This window comes from Alligator mississippiensis, chromosome 9 (assembly GCF_030867095.1).
Source record: "Alligator mississippiensis isolate rAllMis1 chromosome 9, rAllMis1, whole genome shotgun sequence".
In the NCBI taxonomy this organism is placed as follows: Eukaryota; Metazoa; Chordata; order Crocodylia; family Alligatoridae; genus Alligator; species Alligator mississippiensis.
In genome coordinates this window covers 50,766,113-50,792,338 of record NC_081832.1, presented here as the reverse complement: position 1 = coordinate 50,792,338, position 26,226 = coordinate 50,766,113, and the positions used below count along the sequence as shown (strand labels likewise).

The 26,226-nt window shown below is 43.8% G+C and overlaps 1 protein-coding gene across 4 annotated transcripts in view; it reads right to left on the bottom strand.

The window, feature by feature from the left end:
• SLIT3 (slit guidance ligand 3) overlaps window positions 1-26,226 on the bottom strand; it is a 964,832-nt gene that overhangs the window by 870,870 nt on the left and 67,736 nt on the right. For all 4 annotated transcript variants that reach the window (XM_019487139.2, XM_019487141.2, XM_019487140.2 and 1 more), the window contains one exon: window positions 11,143-11,214. In XM_019487139.2, the coding sequence (XP_019342684.1) occupies window positions 11,143-11,214 (72 nt within the window). The remainder of the gene's footprint in view (window positions 1-11,142; window positions 11,215-26,226) is intronic.

Here is a 26,226-nt window from a genome sequence, read left to right as displayed (position 1 = left end):
GCAATGTCTGTCCCAGACTCTTTCCTGGTTTAACTTAAACCAGAGTCTCCCAGCATCCCAGATGCTTTGCAGCCCTGGGCTGGGCTGGCCCCACCCCTCTCTCTGCTCCAAAGAACAGGCTGGCTCCACCCCTTTCCTCCATAGCCAGAGCTCTGGGGGAGATTGCAGGCACTTCCCTCACTACTGGTTGCTCAAGCTGGGATTCCCCTCCCTCCCTCCATCCCTCCCATCTACTACAGCATGGACCCCAGCCCCATGGACCTTAGGCATGTGGTATGATAGCTAATGTTAAGAGGTGTTTGTGTGTGTGTATCACCAATTTGACTGGGACAGGCAGAAAGAACAGTGTCCACTTAGTGCTGTTTGGAGTTAATCAACAGGTTAGCTGGTAAAGTCCCTCCTTGGAAAAAGCTGTTTAAGAAGAGCTTGAACTAATGAGAGAAGTTTCTGCTTTGCTGATGGGCTGATAATCACTGTGGTTTTATCAGAGGGGGAGAGAGCCTGAGACAGTGTAGGCCAGGGTCGGGGTTTAAACCCCTCCCTAATCAGAGCATCCTTCTGAAGCATGGCCACACCCCCCCACCTTTAGCTCAGCACTTTAGAAGGGAAAGGAGGGTTGCTTTAGTGCCCCCCAGCTTCCAGCCTGAGCCACTTCAAGCAAGTGCCTGAATTTCTGGAATGAAAAGGTAATGTCTATCCACCTCCAAATCAGTTCAAGCTTTGCAGCTTAGACTAGCCTGCAAAGACTGAATCAATTCAGGCTCAGGGTTGTTGAATGGCTGTCCTTAGACAACATGTCTAACCTTAAATGGATTTGTAGATCCACATAATTTGCATATCAGCTTCAACAGTGGGTATGTATGCTGCTATAAAAATCCTTTGAAACACAAAGCTAAATAGCTTAATACATCTGTACTATAGAATAATTAATGTTATTTATATTAATTAATCATGAGACTTTATCATTGAGTATTACCTTAAAGCTGTTCTCCTTTTAGCTAAGTAAACATTAAATATATACATTCCAAAGTCTTCCTTTTCAAAATGATTGGCTCAAAATCTTTTATATACCAATCTACAAGAAACTCATTGGGCGCGTCCAGACAAGCACGCACATGCCTCTTGCCCCATCTCAAGCCCCTTTGAGATGGGGCAAGAGGCACATATAGGAATGAAAAAATGTTCCCTGTGCTGCGAACTTGCAGTGTAGGGAGAAAATTAGACCTCTGGATATCCAGGGGTCAAACAAAAATTCAGGGGAAAAAACTGTGCCCTGAGGCAACTGGAGGCTCCGTCCTACAGAGATGTTCTGGCAGAGCATCTCTGTGATTGGTCCTTTCCCCGGTCCTGAAGCACGCTGCCTGCCCATGCTGGACAGGCAGCAGTGCAAGCTCAAGGGCTCTGGACCCAGCTTTTCCCAGGTAAGCAGGGGTTTGGAGGGCAGGGATCTTTCCCCAACTCCCTGTTCATTCCCCTCACCCCTGTTTGTTCTCCCCACCCACAATTCATTCTCCTAGCTTCCAGCTCGCTCCCTCCACTCCCTGTTAGTTCCCCATGCCCCATGTTTGTTCCCCTACCTCAATGCTGGCTCTCCCAACCCCCAAATAATCACTGGCAGTACTAGAGAATGAGCAGGAGGCTGGAGACAGCCCCAGAGACATTCCCCTGCTGTCTCCAGCCTCGGGAGAGCAGGGGACAGCAGGGGAATGTCTCTGGGGCTGTCTCCAGTCCCTGCTCATTCCCCTGCTGTCTCTAGCCTCCTGAGGCTGGAGAGGAGCAGGGGAAGGAGCAGGGGGCTGGAGACAGCAGGTGAATGTCTCCAGCCTCCTGCTTCCTCCTGAGGCTGGAGACAAGCAGGAGTAGGAGGAGGCTGGAGACAGCAGGGGAATGTCTCCAGGGCTGTCTCCAGCCTCCTGAAGCTGGAGAGGAGCAGGGGAAGGAGCAGGGGGCTGGAGACCAGCAGAAGGCTGCAGACAAGCTCCTGGAGATAAGCTGGAGACTTCTCCTGCTCTCTCCAACCTCCTGCTCATTCTCAACTACTGCCAGTGAGTGTGGGGGGCCTGAGAGAGCAAGCGGGGAGCTGGAAGAGTGAACAGAGGGTGGGAGGAAGGAACAGGAGATGGGGGGAATGAACAGGGGCAGGGGAAATGAGCAGTAGATGGGGGGAATGAATGGGGAGCAGGAGAACAAATGGGGAACTCGGGGAACCAACAGGGATCCTGTTCATTCTCCTACTCACTCCAGACTCCTGCTTGTTCTCCTGCTCATCTTCAGCCTCCAGAGGTGGCTGGGACCTTGCAGGCAGTGTAGTTCATGTGCTGTGGGGGGTGTCTCTGCCTTGTGGGGGGCAGGGGACCATTGGTGATGTGTAGGGGGGTGCACATGCACTCCCTGAGCATGGCAGTGCACCCCCTCAAAAAAGGTGCTGCTGACACTGTTGGTGATGCTTGTAAGTGGCTGCTGCCCCTCCTAAGCAGCCCCCAAACCCACAGTCCTCCCACACCAACCCACACAGTGACTCGCATCCCCCCACATCCCTCCACACCCACCTACATCTCCCCAACCCCACTTCCTACCCTCTCCCGCAAACCCCACATCCCCCCCATCATGCACCCACCATGTGATAAGGAAACTCAAAGCAAACATTAAAATATTTTTAGGATTTATTTTACTATTATGGTAGAGACACTGGTAGGCTTCCAAATTTCTTTAACATTGTAAATATATCAATAAAACATTGCCCATCTGATCAATCCCCCTTTCTCTCTCTCTTTTGTTCTAACTGTGGAAGAATGTGGATTTTGAGGTTTTTTTTAAAATTGAATTTGGGATGCTGCTTCAGCAGTCTAGCTGACACAAGGGGCTAGTGTCCCCAGATACCAATTGCCCCAGAAGCTTCTGAGGTCAAGTAACCCTGAGCTGCTGGCCAGGGCAGGTTTTTGTATTGCTGGGGCCAGGACAGGGCAGCTTCTTATACTGCTGGGGACAGCAAAGGTGCTGGCCCTGGGCTCTAGCTCCCCCTGGCTGCAGATCTGGGAAGAGCTAGGCAGGGTTATTTTGCCCCAAGTGGCACAATTTGCTCCACAACAAAGTGCATGTCTGAGCACATGTGCTGAGGCAAAAAGCCCCAGCTCAAATTTGCACCGCTTCTATTTGAGCTGCTGCAAGAGCACGTGCTTGCATGTGTGGACATGCCCATTTTGTGGGATTTTTCACATTTCACTTGAAGGTTTATTCTTATAGATATAGCTATATCTATCTATTAATATCTCTAGGTAGATAGATAATATTTGCTGGTAATGTTAACCAGATGTGATGATGAATCCTATGCAGAATTATAAAACTTAGAAGCCTATTCTGTAATTCATAGGTACTGCAAAACCACTGCTCCTTCTCCTCCTTCACCTTTCCCTTGAAGGTACCTGGGGTTACCTGTTCAATTCAGAACAGAACCCTCTCAGTTGCAAAACAACTAATTCAATTTCTGCTGATTATTTATTAGCAACATGACCGAGCATTCATTTCAAGTATAAAGTCAGGTTTCCTACTCTGTGGGGTTTTCATCTAAAATTTCACCAAGCCTAACTCAACGACATCTGGAAAATAAGTTTTATACAAAAGGAGAAATGAAACACAGCTTCCTAAAAAGGAAATGTATAAAATTATTTTCAACCTTTTAACAGATACCATTTAAAAAAATAGATGTGTGAAGTATATTTCTTAATAGAACATCATTCATCAGATTAAATGTGAATTTTCTTTTGAAGAGAGATCTAAATAAGAAGAGGTCCAAGCAACAACAGATATGTAAAACGTTTATATATACAAGTGACATGGTTTTTCACTTTGATATAATTTTAGTGTTTAGTCCCTGAATTCCTCAAGGCACATAAAAATGTTATTCCAAAAAATATTATAGACCTGAATAAAATAGACTGGAAGTAAAGATTACTTAGTAAGAGGAGGAATGAAAGGAACTGCAAGCATATTACTTGAAATTAGCAACAACAACAAAAATCTATTTACGGAAGACTCAGTTTAATCAGTTTTAAGCATGTCAAAAATCTTTAACTATTTACGCTTTGTATATACCTATTGTGCTTTTTGAAGTATAGAGTAAAAGCTCATGGGAACTTAAAATACACAAAGAATCAATGCTGGGATCCAAACACAGTAGCCTAATGAGCACCCAAAACAGGATGTTTCACTAGATCACGGACAGGCAACCCCTGGCATGCGCAAAGGCATTTTCTTGGTGAACACTGCTGGGCTGCACTGCCACAACAAGGACTTGACCCCCTGCAGCTCCCCCACCATCTGCCCCTGGCATGCCAACATCTTACAAGTCAAGGTTGTGGGTGTTTTGGCACTCTGCCCAAAAACACTGCAGACACCTGCACTAGATTTTTCACAAAGGCCATTAGCCCTTACTACATCTAATGACACGTGCAGGCTTGAAGGCTCCAATTTTCATATGCTGCTTGGGCAAAGCTCAATAGTGATAAACAGCTTTAAGTTATCAATGGCAAGAAGAAACTAAAAAAAACCCCAAAAAAACCCCAAACAAACAAACAAACAAACAAAAAACGTTCTTCCCATCATGAACACTGATGGAAGGTTGGATAGTTGGAAACATATGATTATTAGTAAAAGAATACCTACGGGCATGTGTATATGAAAGGGGACCCTAAATTGAAGCAGTGGGTTTTAAAAAACACCACTTCAATTTAGCGCTGATTAAACTCCCATGTCGTGCACACACCCTGCTGACTTACCTGCCTCTCTGGCAGGGAGGGAAGGGTAAGCTCCTGGCAGGAAGAACAGCCCATGGCCTGTGGAGGGGTGCTGGTGTTTCCAGTGTTTCTCTATAGCAGCTGCAGCGCCGCCACAAGCAGCACCTGCCCTCAGGCCCCCATGCAGCTCAGGCAGGCAGGCAGGCAGGCTCCTGGCGGGGGGGGGGCGGAGGGGGGAGGCGGAGAGAGATCAAGCTCACCGCTTTTCTTCAGTGCAGATTTTTTTCCCAGGCTGCCTGCAGGCTGCCTGCGATGCTTCACCCCGCAGCTCTAGAGGCAGCAAACTAAAACTTTTCAAAGGTGCCACAAGTCATTTTAAGTGCATTACGCCACTGAATTTCCTACAGCGGCTGGAATTAATGTGCAATATGCTGCTGAGGCATGAAAAACCAAACACCAACACCATTAAATCGCTGCAAAAGCATTTAGCCTGCTTTAAAGTGTTATTCACACACACCTCTCATTTCATCTACGCATGGCCTTTGTAGAAAAGTTAAGTGAAGTTTCCCTAGAAATAAACTTTAATGACTCTTTATTTTTCTTTTAAGGTAAATACCTACTTTGAGATCAGTGTTAATTGTTTTATTCCCGATTTGAGAATTCAGAACTACAAGGATGCACTAGATTCTTCTGCCATGTACAGAAAAAAGGCAATAGTGTCCAAAGCAATTACTTGGGTTTTACTGATGGCATATATACAATGGAAAAAGCCCGTATTTCCTTTACTTTAGGGAACACAAGTAGTATTTAGTGGGATAATGATTTTCTTAAGTAACTGACAATATTACAAAAAATATTTACCATTTCTTTACATACACATACACACACACACATCTACCCACAAACTCTTTGTTCCTGCATTAAACTAACTGGCAAAATTTAAGGCCATAAATTTCAGTGACATTTCCAGAGTATGGTTATGAGAAAAAAAATCTTCACTTACATTAGGCTAACTCTGAACATATTTGAAAGTATTTCATGAAACTACACCTGGGGCCAGAATGAGCATAGTATACATTGGACTAGACACTGGACTAGACCAGTGCTGCTTCTAAGCAGATGAAACTGCAATCTACTATGAAGTTATTACCCTCAACTGCTAACTGATTAAAAAAAAAATGGGTGGCACCTTTCTGTACTTTTTCATAGGCCTAAAAAATCTACCATAGGTATAAGTGTTGATTGCGGTAAAGGCAGTCGTAGTGGTTTGCAGTAAGTCTGGGGTTTGCCTGAGTGGAATCCAAGGCCATAGGAATCAGACCAGGTTCTAAAACATGAAGCCAAGGATCAAGACAGGGTTGTGGTCAGTATAAGCAGACCAGAGGATTCAAAACAGCAATAAGGTTTAACTGAAGTCAGAGCAGGACTGCACCCAGTAGTGCCATGGCAGGGACAAAACCCTGCAGCAAGTGGGAGGGTTTTAAAGCCTTCCAGTCAGGGGCTTGTAGCTCCAATGGGGGACAAGATGACCAAGTCATGTGGTCTCCCATTGGAGACCTCATGGCAGAGGCTGAGCTGGAACTGAAGTGGTGCCTGTGCTTAAATATGGAGATTGCCAAAGGTCCACATTCAAACCCAAGTGAGATAAAACACTGATTCAAACTGACTGAGCTTTCATCCAAATAAAATATATGAGCCTGCAAGCTCTTCTGCCCTATGGTGCTATGAAGAGCTATATAATTTTGACCCACTAGATTTCAAAGCATCAGGTGGCTCTAGTGAGATGAACCTACCTATCTGGACTTCTAATGGACTGTCTAGTTTATAACTTTAAAAAAATTGATGAGAAAATTTATTTGTAGCTCGGTAACCCAGTGGTCTGCCCAGTGTGAAACTGTAATAGCCCACATAGTATGTATTTGAGTGCTGTCGATAACCAGAACTAGTTAAATTAATCTGTTAAGTATTACTGTCTTTTCTTTTTTCTTCCATCTGTCCCCTTTTACTTTTCTCTTACTCCATACTGAAGTCTAATCACTTCCTCCAATTTTCTTTCTATCTTGACCTCACTTATGTTACTCCCCTTCTTCACTATCTTAAACACTCTCTCTTCTTGAAAGTCTAGATCAGCTGCTGGAAAAGAATATCCTTTATCATTATGCCTCTCCAGTGAAGCATTTTACCCACAGATCCTATTTCAAGTGGAATTGACTGGCATTATTGAACTCTGCTCAAGCTCACAGGATGAAAATGAGGAGGAAAGGCTCCGAATTCCTGGATTCTACTGCAGGTGGGATCAGAACTGCTGTGTAAATCAGTAGTAAAATGTAAAAGAAAATCTTTCATCAAGGTGTTCCCCTGTAGGTAGATACTGTTGAGCCCTGTATTACTGAAGCATATGCAGCAGAACTACAAAACTACTTTTGGATGCAGCAATAATATTGAGTGGTTTACATGTGTACTTTATATGTTCCACTTAAAATCTGATATTTCTGTTAACATTTGCACCTTTTAAAAAAGCTATTGCCTTCTAGCTAAAGGACACTACAAAAAGAAAAAAACATCTAACTACTATTAATAACAAAGACCATGGCAGAACATCTGATTATATCATCAAAACTTTGAGTGTCTTCAACCATCGATATCTATATGGTACAACATTTTAATATCATTTGATGGGAGGCAATATACAAGTGTAAAATTGATATTCTTTTATCTGTCTTACATTATAATGCAGTGACGTATTTATTTAATCACAAGATGAGGTGTGTCATCCCCCTCCGTCAGCATGGGGGAAAAAGTTCCTCTTACATTCATACACAAAGAAACCTCATTAAATACATTGTCTATCATTAAATTGTTGCTAAAAGTAGCCTGTGCTCAGCAGTGAAAACCAACTATGAAATTGATTAAATATAGCCAAAACTGAGCATGACTACAAAACACGTGGCCCATATTGGGCAAACATACTGATGGGAACTTACCAGAAGGATAGGTTAGTGCAGCTCATCTGAATAAAGTATATGGTTCAGTGAGTACAGTTCTCCTCAGTCCCAAATCTTTGATCCATTACATTGAATACATTTCAACTTCCTCTTCACTCCCACAGTTGAGCTGTTCCTTTGTTTCCCATTTCCAAGTATTCCTGTTTCTTCACCAGCCTTAAATGTTTGGCAATCACCAAACAGGGACCCAAGCAGTTTACCCAGAATCCCCGACTCCCCCTCTCAGCCTGTCACATGATTAGTGTGGCCCTGCTCTCTATGAGTGGAGCCAGACCAGTTTGCCCTGTACCTCATCTACAGATAATATTTTGAAGGCTCCCAGGACTTGTGACAAGAGCACCCAATTCCAGTCATAAATTGGAGGTTAATTAATACATGTATGCTTTGAGAAGGCAGGGGTAATCTGGAGTACACACATACTGAGGAGTCACCATGGCTTGAAATACTATTGACTCTACTGGGGCCAAGCCCAATGAACTGTATGATAAAGCATGAGCCTTTTGGCTTTAAATCAAGATCATGCATAGTCTAATACCAGGGGTTGTCAACTGGGGGTATGCATACCCCCAGGGGTATTTAGACAGGCCATAGGAGGTACGTGGGGGCAGGGACAGAGCACACCCTGGGGTATGGAGGCACACTGCCATACTTTGCTTCTTACCCAGCAGAGGGGGAGGGGCATGCCAGATGCTACCAGCTCCACGTGGCACACCGCAGCGTCTTCCCACCCCCCCACCTCAGCTCGCTGTCTGTGCTCACTCCTAGGAACAGGGTTGGGGGAATACACTTGTTAAAAAAGGTTGAAAACCCGTGGTCTATACTAGATATACATAGGTACAAAGTGCTGCTTAAAAGTGTGTTTATGGAGTACCTGTACTAAAACTTGCAACAGTTTCAGAAAAGGTAAAATGCATCAATTCTGGATAAATTAAGCCTATGGGTAAGCATAATAATATGAAAATTACTACAGGCATGTTTTTTTCAAAGTCAGTGTTTTCAAAATTTAGCTATCATTTCCTTGTGATCAGGGAGAGCGGGGTCTGATGGGATGGGAATGCAGGGGGAAGGGTGCATAGGGAAAAAGGGGGTGATTCCCCCAGATGTTTTTTCTCTGCTATAGTAGTGGGAGGGGGATAAATTCAAGGCAAACCTTCAGTAATTAGATTCTATACCTGGAAAATTATAACAAATTTATACATTTTCCATATGTATAATCTAATTATTGGGGGGTTGTATTATTATCAGGGTTGTCTTGTATTTGAGTAAGTATTGTAATTTTACCTTATAAAATGTAAACTCTTAGCCAAGTTTAATGACAGTAAGCATCATTATCTGAACAATCAAAGAAATATATTTCTGTTTCAAAATACACAACTACTTTTACTTCTCCATGGAACCTTAAATTAAAGGTTTACTTTTCATAATACAAGTACATGCTAATTGACATACATGCAGCTATTTCATAAATCTCACAAAATTGTTATACTGACAACTGAAATCAAGGAAAAAGGATGGTAATTATCTTATCTTTTGATGTAGGAAGCCAGAATTCAGTCAAGAGACCTGCCTTTGTCAGATCCTGATATGCTCAGCCTATTTGCAAACTAGCATGCTGAAATGGTAATTAAACATACACCTGGGAGAAGGTATTTTAAATCTAATGATAATCACATGCAGTACAACAATTATCCATGAAGGAGGTTTATGCATGTTACATAACTGAGACTTTGTTAAAACCTATGGATTAGCTCTACAGAGTTTTACCATTAAAATTCCGCCATTTGTATACAGAGGGTATGAGAGATCAACCTTTTAGGAAATAAGTATAAAGCCAGGTATAAATATAACGAGATGGCTTTATCTGCAAGGTAAAACTAAGTGTATAGTTTAAAATAGAAGAACAATTTCAACATGCAGAATTTACAGAAACTTTCAGGAAGGATCTTAGTATGCATGCACATGTACTATTCAGACTTAGAAATTGCACTCAGCAGATCTTTTCCAGTGTGTTTAAAAGTTGTGCTAAAACTAATTCCAAGACCAGGTGAGACATAACAGGACTTGCATTTCTGCAGGCAGATTTTGAAACTAAAAAGCAAGCATCATTTATGAGGTTTTATTGCTAGAGCCATGCTGCTGCTAGAAGTCAATGGAAGAGCTCAGCAAGGTGGGTAAAAAGTGTTTCACATTGGAAATATAACATGAAGGAATTCATTATGTGAAATGAAGTCTTCACATTTGAATTAAATATGTTCAACACTACCCAATTCTTTTGCTTTAAAACACTGATATAGTCTACTTTTAATTGGTGAATCTGTTTCTAAACCACCATTTATCAACCACTTCATCACCATGAGTTTCACATTTCTACAAAAAGGAAAAGTTACTGTAGTGCAGAAATTGTTTTGTTTGATTACACAGAGTTATTAAAACAGAATTTTTACAATCCCACATGGATAAAGCAAACTTTCAACTGCCTAGTAGTAACTTTACAATTTCACCAGTCTTCCATAAATCTAAATAACCTCTTAAAAAAAGAATATATATACACAGAGACGTACACCGAGAGGAAACAGCGAGAGAGAGAAATAACCGTACAGCAAACGTCCCAAACAGTGAAAGTGAATTGGCAGTTAAGCTTTTGCAGGTTAAAGTAAAACTGTTTTGAAGAGGTTTTGCCTCCCTATTAATATAGTAATAGCATTCTTCACAGAAATATGCAATCTTACTCCCTACATAGAAGAAGCATCAACAACTCCATTGCTCACCCACAACCTGAATATTCATTGCCATCATCACACTCTACTGACTAGGCTTAGATTGAGAAAAGCACACCAACTCTAAACTAATTTATTTTATTCTTTCTCCTTGTGTTGAAGCAAACTAATTCCCACCTGCATAGCTTATCATTTGGCATCTTTAATGCCCCTTGGGAAATGGAAAATATTTGTTCTTCAAATACAAAAAGCACAACTCCAACCTAAGTTATCTGCATTTATCTTTGGCTCAACTGAAATTATACCATTAAAATACCACAAGAACAGACTTTCTTTCTGTGGACAGTTACTATACCAAGCCCAAATATTTTCCACTATTGAACTTACTCTTTAGCTCTACATAGACTATTATTAATATACTAACACCGATGCCATCACACTGAATCTGCATACACTATGAAACAAAGAAAAGTAACCTGTGGCTTCCTTCCTTCAAATATTTATTTTCTAGCACATAGCTACAATCATGATTAAAAAGTCCTTATTTCAACTATTCAAACCGAGACATATCTTAAATATAACTAAAAGCAACCACCTGAAGCCTCCAAAGCACACAGGCAACCCACACAATAAATCCAGGCACATAAAGTACATACTAAAAAAAAATAAAAATCAAACTCTACTTACAATCTGGTTAACTTCTGTGTATTCTGGAAAAGCAGCTCAGGAAGTACCTGTAATTTATTCTTGTTCAGACGCCTAAATAAATAAAGAGAATAAAAGTTAAAACAAAAAACGCATTAGAATTATTTTGAAGCCAAGGAACTTATTCCATCTTCCCAAAACACATGCAACCCCAAGAAAAAGGATTGAAAAAGCTATAGTATTAAGCTGATACAGAATGTTATAGCCTTTGGGTATATTAATTATATAGAAGATGAATATATCATACACTCTTTAGGCCACCTGTCCACATTTTTTGGGAAAAGGTGAGACAGAAAATGCTAAATGTAAGTACTATAATGTATATGAGTGATCTGAATATTTTTTAAAAGTTCTACTACATACTAACATCTGAATTATATGGCCACCATGTTGCACTGTCAGTGCTTTGAAAAATAGTTCCCAGAAGATATCTGAATTTTATCTTTCTTTCTAAACATGTAGGTTCAGCTAGCCCAGAATGACTTCCAGACTACCTGTTGTGTCTACTGTTCATGGATACATGAAAGTTGTTTTTGGGTTTTTTTTAAGCTGGACAGTAAACAATAACTTTGGAAATCTAAGCGCTACCATGGAAAGTACCTAAACACTTTAATAAGTCTTTAACATCTTGACTGAATGTTACAGAATGGAACCTATTCTATGAAAAGTACTTGATAAAATTTTTGGAGAAGTGCTTTAATTTCTCTCTCTAATTAACTATACTGCATTTAGTAAGGGATATTGACAAACCTGGGATGCCAGTTGTAAAACCTTTTTTGTCCATCATCCAGTCTACAAGTTACAAAAATATCTATCTTTAAGACAACCGTGCAAAACTTAAAATCAGCTTAATGCAGAAAAATCAATTCACTTAAACACAGGTTAAATAGCATAGTCTACAGCAGAAGCAGTTATCTGCTTATCCATAATCTCAGTAAAATGTCACTTAAATGTACCAACTGACCTCAATTAAAATATATTCAGAGCTACAACTAAAAACTGACTTCAAACTCATAAATCATAAATAAGCACAAACCATAAGTGTTTTAAGCACCTCTTCCCTTCTCTCCCTCCCTCAGCATTTAGGGGATGTCTTGTCTGTTTCCAGCTCTAATAACAAGTTGTGGTGGTTTGTGTTCCCAAAAAGCCACATGTTCCTTTAAGAGATGCTTTAAGGGACAGCCTCCAGGCACTAGATTGTAGTTTTGTTCATGGTAAGCACTCCTATAATTTTCTATGCTTTTCAGGATTTTGCCTCATTGCAAGCCTCCGTTGTTTTGACCCCAGAGGTCTTCCTCAGGGATCAGAGTAAGGCCACAGGGACTAAAATGCTAGTTTTCACGTGGCTACCATATGAATAAATTCTGAAACAGAACGGAAAAAAGAAGTCATATGTATTCTCTTCCCAATATCAGGAAGAGAAGTAGTTGAATTGGAAGCTTTGCACACATCTTATATTCTGCATTAGCCATGTCCATTTAAAAAAAGTTAAAATTAATCAACGATGCACTACATTTAAGTACTAAACTCCCTAGCTGATTCCACAGGCAACGGAATACTATCACTTTATTTTATACTCATTGTGATTACTTTCTATGATTACATTAACCCAAATGGCCAGATGAATTTGATACTCCTGATCCAAGCCAAGTGTTATGCTTCTGTGCCCTGGTTTTAGGCAAACTGGCTCCTCCATGAAATTTAACCACTTCATGACTGTGCAACCTTGTCTTAACTCAGGTATGACTTTCAAAGCAGCAGAGAGCCACTTCATGGCACTAATAATTTGAAGTATTTCTGTCATATCTTATAGGGTATGTGGCTAGAACTGCATGTATTATTCACAGGAACTAAATATACCAAACATTTTTAAAAATCAAGATATACTATGAACTTGGTTGAACCTTTGGAACAAGTTCTCTTCCCAGGTCATCTCTATCACACTGTATAAAAATATTTCACTTTATCCTAAAGGATTATGTTGACCTACCCTTGAGAAGTTTGGGTTTTTTTTCCCCTTACTCCTATTATGATTCTTAATAGTATATAATAAGGTACCAGAAGTTCACAGAGTTTCAAACACATTTCATAATATGTTGAAATACAGATTATTAAAATACCTCCGCAAAAAAAAGATTGACATCTATAGACTTGGATGCATTTGAATCTGGAAAAGTTTGACACATCAGTACCCACTGAACACCACAATGCCATTGACTGCAAGGTCTAAAAAGGTTCCCCACCTGATTTCCAAATTAATTAATTTCACACTTCTTCTTCATTAGAGAGAAAGCCCCTATATCCATTAAGAAAGTTTGCATCTTGTGCTTCAACATTCTAAAGTAGAGTTTTGTAAATCTTACACAGGGGAGAGTCAATTAAGTAAGTGTTTGAATTTCATAATTCCTTTGAAGAATATATAGTTTAAAGGGCCTTTTATTAATGCTACTTCCTCAACTTGACAGATAAGTGCCAAATTTGAGTGAAAGGTAAATTAAATTATTCCAAACACACCATATCTCTGAGGACTCTACTTCTACTGCAACATGTCAGTAGGTTCTTTGACAGTCAGTCAAAAAAACAAGCTCAGTGTAAGCTCTAAGTTTAGAGTGAAGTGAGAGGCTGAAGCAAATATTAAAAATGCCACTACAGGACAGGACAAATTCCACTCTTCAGCTCCCCAAAAGTAGAACATGAAAGCATGAACTGTACACATTTCACTATAACATTTGCACAAGAAAAGCATTCTCTTCAAAACCAAACTTCCCGGGTGAAGAGGGGGATTGAAATTCCACAAGCAGGGCCAAGCCTTTTATCTGTGACAGCATGTCATGTCTATAGCCTGTACTGCTGCACAGCCATTAAGTGAAAGAGACAGTGTTAATGGACAAGTCCAGCATGCAAACATTGGCAGGACAGTGCCACTGATGAGGATGACTCCATTCTGTTTGTACTGGTTAGTTCTGTGTAAATTGAAAGGCACATTAAGGAATCTGCTCCCTCCTTCCTAATGCATTCCCTTTAACAGGCAATACAAAGTTTGGCAGCTATATTGATGTCACCTCATTCTTGGAAAAGAAGGATAACAGTCTTGGATAATATTGGATGCTGTGTTTCTATTTATTTAATAGAAGAATAAATTAGTTTATCTCATGAACTTTTCAAGGTCAAGTTTATTTAACATAAAACTGCACTATGTTTATATTTCAAACAACACTAAATGCTTTATTGCCATGTCCTCTTCTAGACCTGCTATGAGATAAATTCCTCCTGGGAGACAGTGAACACACTGAACTTCCAAGAGCATGGCTGGCCTCCAGAGTGGAGGCATTAATTTTTTAAAAATTTATTTATGAAACTAACCAATTGCCCACCAAGAATGACCTAGAGGAGGAGGGGGGGCAGAGCGCTGCCACCCACCACCCTGCACACCGCCACCTCGGAAGCAGGGGCGGAGGGGGAAAAGAAGCTTGCCCCACTGTCCCCTCCATCCCTTTCTGCCTGCACCCCACACTGCTGCTGCCTCCGGCATCTCTGGCCTCTCCTCCACCCCACTTCAGCCCGGCTCCTTGGAGGTGGCAGAGTTCCTCCATGACAGCTGGTCTTGCCCCCCTACTCCATCTCCTCTGTCACGGTGGTGCTCCACACTCTGATTGATTGTTTCACTAACCAGTCAGAGTGCTCCAAGAGCATTACAGACAGACAGACAGGCGGACTAAACCCTTTATTATATAAGAATGGAATTAGGATTAACATCAAACAATAGGAGAAGTTTCTAGGTGTGACCTGAGCCAAAGAATTAGCTGAGAATAAGTTTCACTCATCCTAGCCAAGAGCAGGTCTCTGCAAGCACTATCCAAGTTAAGTTATCATGATTTCAGTTCCGGGTCCTGCTGCTTTATATTTCTCACTCAAACAGAAGGAGAACTCTGCCCTGTACACTGAAGGGAAAACTGTGGGTTGGTACAGAAGGATGGCCAACACGTAAATGATTTATCTTCCATTCTCACAACAAAATGAGTGAACTATAAGTCCAAGTGAAGAACAGAGCATGCATTCTAGTCCACACCCTCAGCTAATCCTAGCCAAAAGCAAGGTTTTATTCTAAATATCTGCACGTGGAGACAAATTCATAAAACATCCATGTATGAGATGGGTCTAACTGTGTAGCAAAGATACACCACTGAAATCAGTAGAGAAAAAGTCTCTTAATAAAAATAAGATGCCTTATTACATTTTATGGCCATTTCTAATTTTTGTTGCCAAAGGCAGTCATTTTGTAGAAAATTGAGGCCATCTCTGACTACAGCAATGAAGACACCCAATAGAAGGTCCAGATTATAAACTTGCTGCAAAGCCACCGAAATGACCATAAAGAAAAAATCTGAGCCAAAAATAATAATTATGATGACACTTCCCTTGTAACTTCACTGTGTAAAGTAACATAAAAGTAAAATACTACATTAAAACTAGGGATGGGATATTTCATGTAATTATAAAAGATGACAGGTGAAACAATGAATTAAAGCCAATTTTAATGCATTTTATTAGTTCTGCAGTGGACACTACATCCACATTTATAGAGCAAATATGTTGTTTCCAAAAATCATGCTTCTGTGTTACTTGCAGTGAAAGACCAAGGAGGTTCTAGCACAGCTTTTTAAAATAACTTTATACCTATTTTGCCTGTATTGTCTACATCTTAGGAAGTGTTTTGAATTACTATGCAGTAATTTGCTCTACTGTGCAGTAAAGCGTCTTGTGTAGACGTGCCCAGTTTGAATCTATTTTGGGAGGTTTCCAGGAATGCCAACGTACCTGCAACACACAACATGAATGTACCCTCATATCAGTTATGGATTACAGTGCATAGACTTTGTGTCAGGAAGGCAAATGCACATTACTAGTACATTTTAAAAAGCCACTGGACTACTGTATAAATCAAATTGAACATTTAATATTTATTTTAATGAATGTCCTATCAGTTATCAACCAGGTGACTATCAGCAGTCTCCTAGAGATTTACATCTAATTCTTGGAGACTCCAGGGCAATCCTGGTCCTGCTCTGAGCATCAGCTGGGAGGGAGAAGTGACCACAAGTATGTTGGATTCATCCAGAGGCTCCAGAGAAAGTAGATTCAATATGCTGCTAACTGGACTCAGGATACAAGGAGCATCAGTGATAATGCAGCTGATTAGCAGCTTAGTCCCTACCAAGGAGTGATATATGTATATATTGTGCTTTTTAATGTTTTTTTTTTCTTTGTAAGGTTTATATTTGTTGTTTGTTGTTCATTTGTTATTGTGCTTGTTAGTATAGTAAAAAAAAAAAAAAAAAGATAATTTTGGATTTGTATTATTATTATTCACTGAGAAAAAACTGATGACAGGTATCCCACACTAGGTGCTGCTGAGTGAACCCAGAAGTGGTACATATGATATCACACATCTCTTTCAGAAAATGATTCCTGAACAGGGACACATCTCTTTTTCTAAAAATGCTATGCAGTGCCAAATGCAAAACACTTCTGGCTTCAGTACACATATATAAAAAACAGCAGCACCTACTGTGGGATACTAGGATCAGTATTATAAAAAGAAATTGTACATACCTCAAATTATCTATTAAATATGCACTTGGCTGACTGTATGGAGGTAAAAAAAAAAGAAACAGCAGGAAACAAAACAATTAGAAATTTGTCATCTCTAGGGAAAATACCAAAGGCCCTTAAGAGAATACTTATTGCAATAACCTGATACATTTTGTGGCTTGTAGGAGGTATCGGTAAAACGGGGCACAGTATTCAAGATAGATGTCCCTGTGCTTTGTATTAATTCAATTACATGGTTTCAAATTTCAGTCTTCCTTAACATGTTACATTCACAGTGTACCCTTTGTAATGTTTCTGAGGAGAGCTGCACCTGTGATAGCTACTCTGCCCCTTTCATATTCACTCTTTCCCAGTTTAGGCTGGAGTTGAGGCAGAGAGAGGAGCCGAAGTGCTTCAGGGTCAGCCAACATTACCAAGTATTACCAGAGAGCTTACCCCGCACTTGGAAGGAAATAAATGCAGCATAGCTAAGGCTCAGGCATAACAAACAAACAACGTGTACATTTTGATTAAACAGTTTCAACTCTCTTCAACTTTTTAATAAGCTGCTGTTCACAGACTCCGAGAGATAGCAAATAGAGCTGTGACTTTTGGCTAAGTAGAGTCAAAAAGTCTGAGGTTGAATCAATTCAATCTTCACAGGTTAGTCTAAGCTGCATAAATTGAACCAATAAGCAAGTGAACAGAGATTTACTTTTTATTCCGGAAATGAAGCCACATGCCTGCAGTGGCCCAGGCCAGAAGCCAGAGGGGTGTTACAGCACACTTCCCTGCTGGATTGGCTGGAGCAGAGACCTTGGGCCAAGGCTAACCAACCCACCCCATGAGGGGGAGTTTGTGGGGGAGTTGCAAAGCATCCTGGGATGCTAGGGGACTGTGGGTTAACTTGAATCTGGAGGACTCTGGGAAAGAAGATCAATAAACTGGTCTAACTGAAATCAGTAATACTACATGCATCCAGATTTATCTTAAACCGGTTTTGGCCATTTTGAAAGCAGTTTATGTGCACTGAACTTCTGCTGTGTTACAGATCAGAACTCGTTTCTGATCACTTATACTGGGTTACAGGTATTTTCTGTCCCCAGGCTTTGTGTTTACAAAGCTAGGAAACGGGCTACAACCAGATACTTAAACCGGGAATTACTGGACAATAAGGCTCACTCCAGAGAAAAGTGAAGGGTTCTGGTTTGCTCTCTGAAGTGTGCACTCAAGGAAGACTAAAAATGGATTGTAAGTTTAATTTACCTAATAAAAAACTATGACAATCTATAATCATAAACGATCTGGCACTATTTACCCCTGCTGCTGCTAAACAAGTTTCAGAATAACATTCACTGCAACCAATGAAAAGCACAAATCACGAAATCAAAGTACTGCCCCCAAGCTACCTATCTGACTAAATGCAAGCAAGTTTTCAATGATGGTGCCAGCATTTTTAAGTCAAGCTGTATATTAGCAGAGCAATATGCTAAACAGTTTCCTAAAGACAGAACAAATTTGTCATCACTCACTATAGCCACATTCATTAAAAGTCTGCATATAGGCAGCTTGCTTTCCTCCCAACCCATTTTAAAGCAAAAATGAAAGGCAGTAGCTACTTGAACAATTTCTAAAGAAAAATTCCTATTTATGCTGCCATGCAAGGTTAGTTACTGATTCCCTTCACCATCAAGGACTCTACCTCCTTCAGAAGCCATAAACATGGACAAAAGACCATTCTTTAAAGATATCAGAAGTCTGTGAATACTCAGCCTCACGCATCTCTAACAAATATTAACCAACCTTTGGGCACTGAGATCCAACCTACTTTTTGCTACAAGCGTAGCTAGGCATGAAGGAGAAAATGAATAGCCCATCAACATGTCCAAAAAATGCACTGATAGTAACTAAATATCCCTTTAGATGAGCATGATGTTACATATACAATCTTATATTAAAGTGCTTGAAACAAAGGTTTTTAGCTGAATGTGTGAGCAGATATAATCTGTATATATATAATCTCTGTTGAATTTTATTGATAGTCATCAAAGTTTTCAGTGAAGAAAGGTATCACAATCCAAAGACAGCTCCTTTGATAGGTTGTCAGCCTTGCACACATTCAGGGGTATACGTTTCCCATGGGAAAAGTTGTAGTGGCACATACTTTTGCCACTGCTTTTTGTCCCAGTACACACCCCTGCACATGTACTCCAGCATGTAACAAAATGACCTGGGTGGGGTAGGGGAGGCTGGGGCCTCCTGGGGCAGCACTGGTGGTGATCTGGCCACTGAGAGCCTGGCCCACAGCCAAAGCATGTCTCTGGTCAGTCACGCTCTGGTTTCTGGTGCTGCTTTTTTTAGCATGGCACACAGGTGCATATGTGCCACATGAGGTTTACAATGCCTCACCACTGTCTGGTGCAGGAGTGAGACAATGCTGACAGGATTTGGAGAGCTGCCTGGTCTGCGGTAAGCTGGTCAGAGGTGCATTAAAAAACAAAACAAAACACAGCCGCAGGGTTGTGGGGAGTGCCTGGCTGTCAATCCCTGGAAATGTGTTGGAAACCTATGTAAGTATTTACTAGACCAGATTAACTCATGTTACATCAGGTGAACCCTATGCCAATCTAAAGTTAGTTCTCACCTGACAAGAGCTAATTTAGACTGGAAGCACCAATTTTAGAATAACATAAGCCCTGTAAACACTTGCACATAGCCATTTCGGGAACCAGCAGCGGGAAGAAGAGGAGGCAGCACACTCGGGAACCAGCAGCGGGAAGGAGAGGAGGCAGCACACGTGTGTCCCGCACGCACATGTGCCCTTTTACCAACTGACTGACCGGAGGCGGCGGCGGCAGCAGCAGCAGAGGAATCGGCAGCAGGGGCAGCAGCAGCTGATCCCCCGAAGGTAAGTGGGGCGGAGGGACCCGGCACAGCTGAGCCGGATCCGGAGGGGAAGCCCCCCGGGTCCCATATAGCTGAGCCGGTAGGGAGCCGTGCTCCCGAGCCGCGCGGCGCAAACAGAGCGCGCAAACAGGGAGGGCTAGGAAGGGGACTGTCCCCCCAGGCCAGGGGGCACCTCCAGGGCTAACCCTCGGGGGAGCAGGCTCCTGCGGCAGCGGATCCCCCCAGCGGGGGAGCGTAGGGGCGGAACTGCCAGCAGGCACTTCCAGGTAGACCGGGGCACCTGATAGGCCGTTGGAGCGGGGCGGGTAATTCAAACCGCGGGCTTTAAAGCTGCGGGGTGACGTAGTTCCCAGCACTCGGGAACCAGCAGCGGGAAGGAGAGGAGGCAGCACACGTGTGCCCCGCACGCACGTGTGCCCTTTTACCAACTGACTGATCGGAGGCAGCGGCGGCAGCAGCAGCAGCAGAGGAATTGGCAGCGGGGGCAGCAGCAGCTGATCCCCCGAAGGTAAGTGGGGCTCTGTAAGAGCACGCCGGCGTTTGCGCAGGCGTTCGCGCCGGTGGGCGGGCAGGAAGGGCCAGGAGTGGGACTCCTGTAGGGATATGGCGTAGACACCGCACAGGTCTACAAACAGCAGCTTATAGAATGGTGTCTACGAGGAGTGCTGCTAGGGCCTCTGCCCAGGGGGACAAGGCTACCCGGGTCAGGTCTGAGGCCTCCACCCAGACCGAGCCCATGGGGGAGCTGATGTCCCCCTACCTCCTGGCCTGTGGGGGATCCCCAGCAGGGCCGGGGGGGGCAGAGATTGGGGGCCCCACACCTGTCCGGCAGGTCCCCGTCTTAGGGCTCTGGAGGCGCAGGTGAGGGAGCTCCGGGAGGAGGTTAGCAGGCTGAGGGGGATCAGGGAGGCGGAGGATGAAATGTGATGGGATGTGACGGAGGTAATTCAGGCCAGGATCAAGCCCACCGATTATTACCCCATGGTCCTAGTCCATGTGGGTACTAAGGATGCGGCCAGGAGAACCCCCGATCACCTGATGGCGGACTACTGTGCTCTGGGTGGCGTGCTGAAGGAGTTCGGTGCACAGCTGGTTTTCTCTTCCATCCTACCAGTGACCGGACAAGGAAGACGGCAGGAGAACTGCATCAGAGAGACCAACTGGCAGCTTCGGCAGTGGTGTCTCGAGGCAGGCTTCGGATTCCTGGACAATGACCCGCACATCACGACGAGGGACATGCTCAGCTGGGATGGGCTTCACCTGTCCCCCAAAGGTAAGCGTGTGTTTTCTACCAGGTTGGCGGATCTCCTCCAGCGGGCTTTAAACTAGGCACGTCAAGGGGAGGGGAGTACGAGGGCAGGGGAAGCTGTGGACCACCAAACCATGTGGCACCCACAAGGACAGCCCAGCCTGAAGAAGGAGAACATTGGAAACCTGAAAGCCACGGGGAGACCAGCACTACAGAACAGGTAAGAAACAAGAAGGTAAAAAACAATGGGCCCCTTGGGACTCGGAGCGGGGGGGCAGCAAAGGCACCAGTCACAGGGCTCACGTGCCTATATACTAATGCTAGGAGCATGGGGAACAAGCAGGATGAATTAGTGCTCCTGCTTGCACTAAACACCTATGACTTAGTGGGGCTAACAGAGACCTGGTGGGATTCATCCCATGACTGGGCGGTACATATTGAGGGCTATAGATTGTATAGAAAGGATAGATCAGGGAAGAAAGGTGGGGGGGGTTGCACTTTATGTCAGTGAGCAACATACATCAACCCTCATCAAGACAGAATCCGAGGTTGAGGAAGTAGAAGGATTGTGGGTTAGGCTACATGGGGGGCAGGGAGAAAGGGATTTGGTGGTAGGGGTCTGCTACAGACCCCCACACCAAGGGGAAGAAATAGATGCGGGGCTCCTGAGGCAACTCTCGGAGACCATAAAAGCTAAAGAGGTGGTAGTCATGGGGGACCTAAACTACCCGGACATCTGCTGGGAGACGCAGACAGCAAGGTCCCATCGCTCACGCAGGTTTCTAACCTGTATACAGGACCTCCACCTGACACAGGAGGTGCATGGTCCCACTAGGGGGAATGCCATACTGGATCTGGTATTGGCAACAGGGGATGACAGGCCATTCTATCTGGCCCTCCAGGCCATTCTATCTGGCCTGCGGGGTCCTTAAAAATTTAGAAAACTAATATTTATCTGCTCCTGGGCTCCTGCCAAAGATGACAGGAGCAGTAGGACCCAGTGGAAGTTATGGCAGAATCCTGCATCAGAAGGCCTGCCCAGCCCTTCCCTCCTGCCAGATGCCCCTGCCTAGCAGGGGCTTCTGGCCTGGGACCGTGGGGTTGTTTGTGCCTTCCTGCACCAGAGCAGGAAATTCAGGCAAGAAGGCAGGCGGGCGGGCGGGGAGGCAGGGGAGGACCACAGGAATTGCCCCAGTCCTTGGGTCTGGACTGGCTCCTGCTGAGACCCACAGTCTGGCCAGGCAGCCAGGAACCACATGATGCCAGAGCAGAGGACAGGTGGGCAGAAAATGAGGAAAGCTGTGGCCACAGAGAGAGTGGAAGCAAGTGGGTGTGTGGGGCCTGTGCGGTGTCCCAGGGCCAGAGCCAGTAAGGCCCAGAGCGGAGTGGCCGAAGTGCCGGTAGTGGATTGGCCATGGTCTGTGGAGCTGGCCTGGGCTGTGCCAGCAGGAAGAGAGGGGAGCTGGCCTGGCTGGTCCTGCCAGCCAGGACCCCACGCTCCTGCCTCTCTGCTCTAGGCTCTGTTGGTGCTGCCAGGCAGGACCCCATGCTCCTGTCTCCCCGCTCTGGGCTCTGCTGGTACTGGCCCTGGGACACTGGCGCAGGCCCCACACTGCTGCCCCACTGCCGCTGGCTCCCGCATGCCCGTTCGCTCCCAGTTCCCCAGCCCTGTGGTACAGGTTGGGTGAGCACATGAAGCCCCAACCCCACACTTGCCCATCTGGGCTGAGCAGCAGGGGCACGGAACAAACTAGTGCTCAGCACAGGAGAAAAGCAGCCCCACCCCTTCCCCGCAGCCGGCACTTCCTGACGCAACCACCCGGGGCTGTCCTGTGTCTCCACCGTGCCAACACTACCAACAGAGAGCAGGCATAAGCAGCCCTGCAGGGGCTACAAGCAACTGCACCATGGAGCACTGGCAGCAGGAGGGGGAGGCACCACTTTTCTCTATGCCAAGCGCCAATTTGTCCCATCCTGCCACTGCTCAGGCTGGGCCCCACACCAGCTCCGGGAAAAAATAGTTTTTCTGAAGTGAAATTAATGAATGCTGTAGTACAAGTTTGATTTTTAGAATATAATTTGGTATTTTTTCTGGTTCTGAGATGGCAAACACCCTTGCTGAAAGGAGTACTTCCAGGGGCAAGTAGAGGGATTTCTGGTGGCAAAGGCCAGGGGTTAGGGGATAAAACTTCCAGTCCCAAGATGGTGACCAGGAGGCAGGGCACCTATCAAGGGACAGGGCTACCCATGCAGCCCTCGATGGCTTGCCAAAACTCCGTAAGCAGCCCTCCACCCAAAATAATTGTCTGCCCCTGGGTTAGGGCAATGCAAATGTATTGCTTGTACACATGCTATAAGTACATAGACTCATTGCTACTCACAGAGACATAGTCTTTCTGGACTTCAGGAAGGCCTTCGACACTGTCTCTCACCCCATTCTCATTAAAAAGCTAGGGGACTGTGGTGTCAACACCTACACAGTCGAATGGGTCACTAACTGGCTGGAGGGCTGCACCCAGAGTGGTGGTGGACGGGTCATTTTCGACCTGGAGGGATGTGGGCAGTGGGATCCCCCAGGGCTCGGTCCTTGGACCCACGCTTTTCAACATCTTCATCAGTGACTTGGAGGAGGAGGTAAAAAGCACCCTATTCAAATTTGCTGATAACACTAAGATGTGGGGGGATGTGGGCATGCTAGAAGGGATGAATAGGCTGCAATTGAACCTAGACAGATTACAGGGGTGGGCAGATGAGAACAGGATGGGTTTCAGCACTGACAAGTGCAAGGTGCTGCACCTAGGGAGGAAGAACCAGCAGCATACCTACAGGCTGGGGAACTCCCTTCTCGGCAGTGCAGAGACAGAAAAGGATCTTGGAATCATTATTGATTCCAAAATGAACATGGGCTGACAGTGTGGGGACGCGGTCAGGAGGGTCAACCACACCTTGTCATGCATTCACACATGCATCTCAAGCAGGTCCAAGGAGGTGATCCTCCTCCTTTATGCAGCACTGGTCAGGCCGCAGTTGGAGTACTGCATCCAGTTCTGGGCGCCGCACTTCAAGAGGGATGTGGACAGCATTGAGAGGGTCCAGAGGAGGGCCACCCGCATGATCAAGGGGCAGCAGAGCAGGGCCTACGAGGAGAGGCCAAGGGACCTGAACCTGTTCAGCCTCCACAAGAGAAGGCTGTGGGGGATCTAGTGGCCTGTTACAAACTAGTCAGGAGGGACCAGCAGGCATTGGGGGAGTCCCTGTTCCCCCGAGCACTACCAGGAGTGACTAGAAATAACAGTCACAAGCTGGCAGAGGGTAGATTTAGACTAGACATCAGGAAGCACTACTTCACAGTCAGGAAGGCTAGGATCTGGAACCAACTTCCAAGAGAAGTGGTGCTGGCTCCTACCCTGGGGGTCTTTAAGAGGAGGCTAGACGAACACCTTGCTGGGGTCATTTGACCCCAGCACTTTTTCCTGCCATGGCAGGGGGTCGGACTTGATGATCTGTCAAGGTCCCTTCTGACCCTACCACCTATGAAGAAACGCATTCACTATTGTAATTTGTAATACTTTATAGAGGTATACATCGTTGTGCTACCTTGCATGCAAGCTTGATTTATGTTCAAGAACTCTCACATGCAGGAATTCAACTGCATGTATATGTTAGAAATCTACTTTTTATTATGGTCTAACTGCATCCATTTTAGAAACATGTCATGCTTATACTTCTGGTTTGGTTTTTTTTTTTTTTTTTTTTATACTTTCTGGTGTTCTATAAATTCTGGTGTAATCTGAAAGTACATTTTATTATAATAGCCAATTGCCCGTCATGAATGATGGATTTAAAATAATGAAGGAGTGTTTACGAGGTCGCCACACCCCTGCTCACCCTTTGGGGCTGGCGATGTAAATACTCCCTGCACCGCCACCACCTCCTCCTCCTCCAGCCACCAGTGCAGGGCTCCCTCCCTCTGCCCGCCTCCTCCCATGAGCAGTGGGGCTTCCCCCGCCTCCCTTCCCTTCTCCACTCCCCTGTGTTCCCACCTTCTCCCACTTCCTGCCAGCTGTTGGGTGCGTGTGTGCCCACCTCCTCCTCACTCAGGCCCATGCAGCCAATTGTCACCTGCCCTCTCGGTGGTATATGCACAATTGACCAAAAGCATTACAGACAGAGAGACAGACTAAAGTCCTTTATTATATTAGAATGCAGTTACAAGGCATTCTGTGACATCAAACAACCAAAGTGCAGTGGAATTTTGAGATCCAGCTTCTATATATTATATGGGAGGAATATATACAAGACAAGCCAATATATACATTAGGGCCCTTGCTGTTTTTGAGTAAAGATATGGTGAATGAAATTAAAGACTACTGAATAAAAGTTAACTCAGGGAAGAAGTTGCAGTGTGCAGGTAGCCTTAATTTTGACACATCCTTACCAACTAATTCATGTGGCAAGCATATCACTGTTTTAATGTAGTTTATATTGAATTATTTTACTTTTATGCATTCACCACACCTAAGACTGATGTGAAGTCTCAAATATCTATTTTCTTGGAATATGATTTATATATTACTCCTGCTTTTATTTATTAGTTTAGCTAGCCAAACAGGATTGAAGAAGTTTTTGAAAAGCATACATTGTTAAGGAAATACCATAACATGTTCTTCTTATAGACACTATATAATTTCATAGATAATTACCCGCAATTTTTAAAATGACCTTGGATAATCATGATCTGAACCAAGTGGCTTCTGCTTTTGTTGCTAGCAAGTTCAAACAGAATGTCAGATTATCTCATTGGCATTCTTCTTTTCCAATGGATCACAGACTGCACATGCACATAAATATACATATAAAGATCCTTTAAGCTTTTCCAGATACCCAGACATTCCCTGATTTGCAGCTATGACAAATCCCCAACTATAAATAAGCAGACTTATTTTTCAGAGCTGCATGCTAGAAAGTAAAGATAACCATACAGTTATTAAACTCTCATATTTAAGTAGCCAGATTACAAAACCTCACTATTGTTGTAATCAGGCTTTCTACCAGAGGCTGGTTCCTTCCTCAATTACATTTGCTCATGCATAGTTTTTTAACTCCCTACATTACAGTTAAACCAGTGTCTCCATACCAGTTTCTATCTCCTGCATTGTGCACCCTTCCCTATTCACCCACCTTATTTTTGCCTGGGGAAAAAACAGGCTAATTTAAGTAAATTTTAAAAGAACCAAATTCTTAAAACCTGCTTTCCCATCAAACTAAAATACAGATGTTCTTTTTTAGTGAGAAATAAATAAAATGACCAGCTTATG